Consider the following 5,390-nt stretch of genomic DNA (forward strand, 5'->3'; position numbering starts at 1 on the left):
ACTCAAACCTTTGAGAAGCCAACTAATTTGAAGACAACAAAACTAGGTTGCATGAATTAAGATGTCTAAAACTAGGATAATTGTAGATTTTTGTTTCTAAATTTATCATAGTTAAACAGCACACCCATTGATGATCTCAACAATTCTTCAAACATAGATAAAAATCTTTCAGCTTGACAAGAAAATCATCATTAAAAAAAATTATCATTTTCAACATCACATTGGAAAAGTGCTTGAGGAAAAAAAAAACCTTAAACACACAATATTTTGGCCAAACAAGATTCAAAATCATATAATATGCAATCTTTTGGTAACTATTGACATGAACAGCACGAGGTATTGTAACAGAAACAGCATGATAGAAAGCCTTCAGTAAGCCGCATTACTTTGAGCTGTAAATATCTATGCTTTCAGATGCCTGAAAGAGAATTTTTTTAATTAGAAATAAGATTTATGAGTGGAAAAATAATAGAATTAACCTACATAAAAGGATCGGCATACCATGTTTTCTTTATCATTAAGTTTTGGCAATTCGTTGTGTGAATCATCCACTGAATTCAACAAGAAATAATAACACCATGGGATAGAGTATTAGTATTCTGATTCAGAAAACTTTTAATTGAGTAAATGTAACACAAGCATTGCTAAAGTTTAATAAAATAGAAATTCGTATTTGTTGGTATGGAAGAAGGAAAATGAAATGGCTAAGCTTATGCTCTAAATTGTTGATATATATATATATATTGAGAACTGTAGATCAATCAAAGTAGGAATCTCGTTTCTAATCCCTTATTTTCTTTAGTGAAAATGTTTTCTAAAGCTATTATGATAAACCAATTACCTTCATCATTATTAGAATTCTTCTCAGAGCACTTGCTGTAGCTTTTTCCCTTGTTCATTTGCAACTTTCTTGGTTGTTGAGATGCACTTGTGCCAACTGAATCATTCATAAGAACAGCATTTTTTGGATTCCTCGATGTGGGTGATTTTTTTCTACTTGCGGGAGTTCTCTTTTGAACAACGTCTTTCTTATTTGATTCAACAAGAGTGTTTATGCTTGAAAATTTTGGCTTCAAATTAACGGCCCTCTGAAGAATTGTAGTGTTCTTATGAACCTCACCCAAGTTTACGGCTACATCATCTGGTAATTGAGAATCATTCTCCACAATATGTGGCTTCTCAAGATCTTGTATGTTGTAACTATTGAGTATATCCTTTGTGATGTTTTCTAGTTCTTCTAGAAGGTTGTACTTGAGTACATATGACCCGAGTTCTTCACGAATTCGATGCAGAGGCTATTTCAAGAAATGAGCAAATCAAATTAAAAAGGTAATAAAAAAGAATTCTCTTTGGATGCATGTTGATTTTGTTTTTTTAGCAGACTACATCCATGATGACTAAAAAGGAATCCAAATATGTTATCTACCATGACATTCCAGCCCAAATAATTATGAATGTTCTGAAAGAATAAAATCAACACAACCATACCTCAACTCCTGATTCAAGCGCAAGCTTAAAAAAACCTATCGAAACTGAGTGCTTTGAAGCTGACTCAGAAAGTTTAATCAGTGATAACCAATAGGAAGCTGAAGATAACACACTGAACTTTTTCCTGTGGCTAGATTTCGATGCATCAGACATAGATGTGTCATCATTCAACTGAGTGTTCAATCTGTTCCTTTGATTTTCAGATATTGGTGTGAGCATTCCAGCAGATATGGTATGAGGGCTACTATTAGTAGACTTTATAAGGTTTGAGATCCTCTTTGGAGGCTTCGCTGACTTTTCTTTCCCAGAAAAATCGAGTTCGCTCATGCTCTTGGCCAAATTTGGTGCAGTCCTCAACCTAATTTAATCACAAGAGTAATCATTTCAGCCAATAAATCTGACCGGTTTTCTTGAGTGCCTTGTTACCAATAGCATAACGAGATCATATGCAGCTTTTTAGAATTTACAGAGCACATAAAAAATAATCTATATCAATAAACATTGAGCACCATTCTATTTCATGCTTATTCTTCCTCAAGTCCGAAAATTGGCGCCTATATGTCCTTTTGGCTTGGCAAATATAAAACTAAATAATTTCTATAGTTATTGCAAGAGTAGTAAGATGATGAAAATTACTGAAGGAGTCGATGTATATGAGAAAAATTAATACAAAAATTGGTCCCTTATTGATTATGATAGGCATAAAAATATGAGGGGGTTATTGCAAATAACATATAAAGATCACTGTTCAAGTTAAAAACAAATTAGGCTTACTTTCATAATTAAAATAAGAAGTTACAAGTGCAGGAATTCTACTATCATTATGACAAAAATAATGAGTAGCTATACACCCCATCTATAAATTTATTACTGCTAAAAAACAGCCATCAATATATTCATTTCAGTTTTGATCCTTCTGCTAAATGTCATATTTGCACCGACTGTGATTAATTTTTTTGGTTTCAGCTCTCAACTTATCAAATATAAGATTTATAAAATCAGAACTGCGATGAGGAAGGACTGACCTCTTCAGCAAATAATTTTATAGGATATAACAGATTTTCCCACTAAAACCCCCCAACAATCAAACTTAACATTTCCTCTAGGATCTCATTAATCTATCTAATGGCTCTGCATCCAATTGGATCTCAGAGCAAATAACCAAGGAACTCCCTTTTGCTTCCCTCCGATCATAGTCTCAAAAAATCATAGATAAATTAAATGATTAGTTTACCTAGTTCTATGAAAAGTAGAAATAGAAAAATAAAAGTAACCACAGCATGAAATAAAAAACAGCAAGCATACCAGTAGCCGACATATTTTACGTCTAGGAAAAAATTTTCAATAGATTCCCACCATGGAAAAGTTTAAAATGGGCTGTTTACCCAATAGATCTCATTAAACTAACAATCGCTCTGCATCAAAACTAAAATCAGGGGTAGAGTGATGCCCAACTTGTCCTCCAAGAAAAATAGAGAAAACAACCAAGAGACATCCTTTCTGCTCCCATAAATAATAGTTTCCATAAACCTAAATCAATGAAACAAACAAAATAAGTCATAAAAGACAGCAAAAAAACCTTCTGGTAGCCGAACTGATATGCGTCTCCTCATTCGATGTCTTCGCATCCTTCCCCTTGGTCGCGGATCGAAGTGGATATCGAAGTAATGACCCTCCTGAAATCCCAAATAATCCATATAACAATAGCTAAAAAAATTAAGAAAAACAGTAAGGAAGAAATTTGTGAAAAATGAAGAACAGAAAATTACCAACTGAGTTGGTGAACTGATCGATTGTGGCATCCATATCAATCTGAGCGACGGTGAAGGCTACTGTGGTAAGTGCTACGTTTCGTTTCCTTTTCGAATAGAACAACATAAAAAGGGAGAAGGAAGGGCGAGAAAGGCGGGAGGGACCCACCTATTGATTTTGAATTAGGTTCCGGCGCGAAAAGTTACGGCAGATTTTAATTTTTTTTATTTTTTACTATTAAGATTAATAAAGCACAGCTATTTGCTAACGGTTGAGAATCTGAGATGGCAGACGCGCCATGCGGACGCCCACACGACGCAAAGTAAAGTGCTGCACGAAAGCAGCCAGTGCTCCTTTTTTTATAGAAAAATTAAGAGCCTAAATATTAAAGATGGTTCTAATTTCAAAAATAATAAAAAAGCAGGTTCTCATATGGTCTATTTCACTCGAAGAAAAATGGGTATAACACATTCAAATGCATGAGGTTTGAAAATATTAGTATTTTTTTTTTTTATAGAAATGCAATATTGCATTAAAAAGGAAAGAAAGAAAAAACTAGTACAAACTAGAACCAAAGAAAAAACTAATGGTTTCTTGATCCAACAGGGAAAGAAACCTTATTGAAAGTCTATTTGTTAAACTAAACTTACAATAATTGAAATGATACCCACTATTTCTTATTTTAAAACCCTTGGGGTTGAGAGGATACCAAATATAAAAAAACAATCAGCAAGGTCGATTAGTATCCCAGAGTTCCCAATCGGTTAAAAAATATAACCTAATATCAATTCCATAATCAATTAGAATAAATTTAGAAAACAAATAAGATGCAAAAATAAAGCAATCTAAACTGAAAAAACATTAGAAAGAAATTACAAGTATTCACTAATAACCAAAAATCTCCTAAGAAAACATCCAAAAGATCCCTTAGGTGACACTTCCAAAAGCCGAGACCATGATCCAGAACAAGTAATCTGAGATACTCTTTGATCATAATTTGCATCATCAAGTATCTCCTGAGAAGTTCCGTGATGTTGTTTCCAATGTAAGAATGAGAAATCATTAAAGAGCAAAAGGGGAGAAACCCCTCTTTTTTATTTTTGAAATGAGATCTGCCTTTCTTTTACGAGGATAATCTTCCACTGGTCCTAATGTTTGTAGCTCTTTGAAGAGTTTGTGCTTAGAACCAGAAGAATAATCAATAGAAGACGTTATCCCTTTGGCTAACACACAGCCTTTTTAAAATTCAAATTTACCTCAGAGGGAGGAGTAACAAATTCAGTTTCATTAATAGCAATATTTCCATTAATTTCTCCAGCACCGTCTAAAGGAACTTCAGTTACACCACGGTATAGGCTGAAGGGATATCAACATTCTGTTCAGAACCAGAATTATCCGTAACAGCATCCTCTTCTATCTCCTGAATTTGAGCAGCCATGAATTCAAATTTTGAATTTTGAACTTCTGTTATTCCAGCAACAAATGCCGACTCAGCATTAACAACTTCCTTATCTCCATCTAGGATTCGTGCTGGTTCAACTTCTGAATTTTGAACTTCTGTTATTCCAGCAACAGATGCCGACTCAACATTACCAACTTCGTTAACTCCATCCAGGATTCGTGCTGGTTCAATTTCTGAATTTTGAACAGAGTTATGAATAAACTCCTTCGGCTTATTATCCAGAAATTGAACAAACTTGCATATAGCTTCTTTAATTAAATTTTTCTCCAAGTTAACATTGTTAATAAAATCTAATTCAGCCTCCATAATATCATTTCCTTCAGGAGATAAAACACTGTATTTATTGGAATCTTCAAGATCTGATGTAATCTTATCAAATACAATATGAGCAACATTTTCCTTAACTACTTTAGGATTCCTACCCGAATTCATCTTAACATGATTACTCTTAGAGAGAAAATCAGATTTCTTCTCAACAAATAAAGTTTTTTGGCTTCTTCTATTTTAAACTTTACATGCATCCAAGGCCCATGAGAGTTATTATTAACTTGAAAAGAACCTTTAGCAACTTCATTGTCAACCATATTTAGTGAATTAGGGACATTTGGACATATAGAATCTTTATGTCCAATCCTTCCACATTTGAAAGATGAAATGATTTCATATTCAAATCTTTGAAAAAACCTTC

General features: G+C 33.5%; 1 protein-coding gene across 1 annotated transcript; it reads right to left on the bottom strand.

Moving 5' to 3' along the window:
* Positions 1 to 382: 382 nt before the first annotated feature.
* LOC110095607 lies at positions 383 to 3,540 on the bottom strand. Its single transcript, XM_028696675.1, has 7 exons — positions 3,510 to 3,540; positions 3,258 to 3,332; positions 3,068 to 3,164; positions 1,489 to 1,846; positions 842 to 1,295; positions 502 to 551; positions 383 to 418 (listed from the first exon to the last, which is right to left on the bottom strand). The coding sequence occupies exons 1-7, from the start codon at positions 3,538 to 3,540 to the stop codon at positions 383 to 385; spliced, it is 1,101 nt and encodes a 366-aa protein (XP_028552508.1).
* Between the last annotated feature and the right edge of the window lie 1,850 nt (positions 3,541 to 5,390).

This window comes from Dendrobium catenatum, unplaced genomic scaffold (assembly GCF_001605985.2).
Source record: "Dendrobium catenatum unplaced genomic scaffold, ASM160598v2 fragScaff_scaffold_84, whole genome shotgun sequence".
Classification (NCBI taxonomy): domain Eukaryota; kingdom Viridiplantae; phylum Streptophyta; class Magnoliopsida; order Asparagales; family Orchidaceae; genus Dendrobium; species Dendrobium catenatum.

Excerpts from the sequence above, each read along its gene's own strand:
- LOC110095607 (XM_028696675.1), bottom strand. The coding sequence starts at position 3,540 with ATGGCGCGTCTGCCATCTCAGATTCTCAACC. Across the intron at positions 1,847-3,067 it reads ATCAGTTCGGCTACCAGAAG|GTTGAGGACTGCACCAAATT; the intron begins GTTTTTTTGCTG and ends TGATTAAATTAG. Across the intron at positions 552-841 it reads GAATTCTAATAATGATGAAG|TGGATGATTCACACAACGAA; the intron begins GTAATTGGTTTA and ends TGTTGAATTCAG.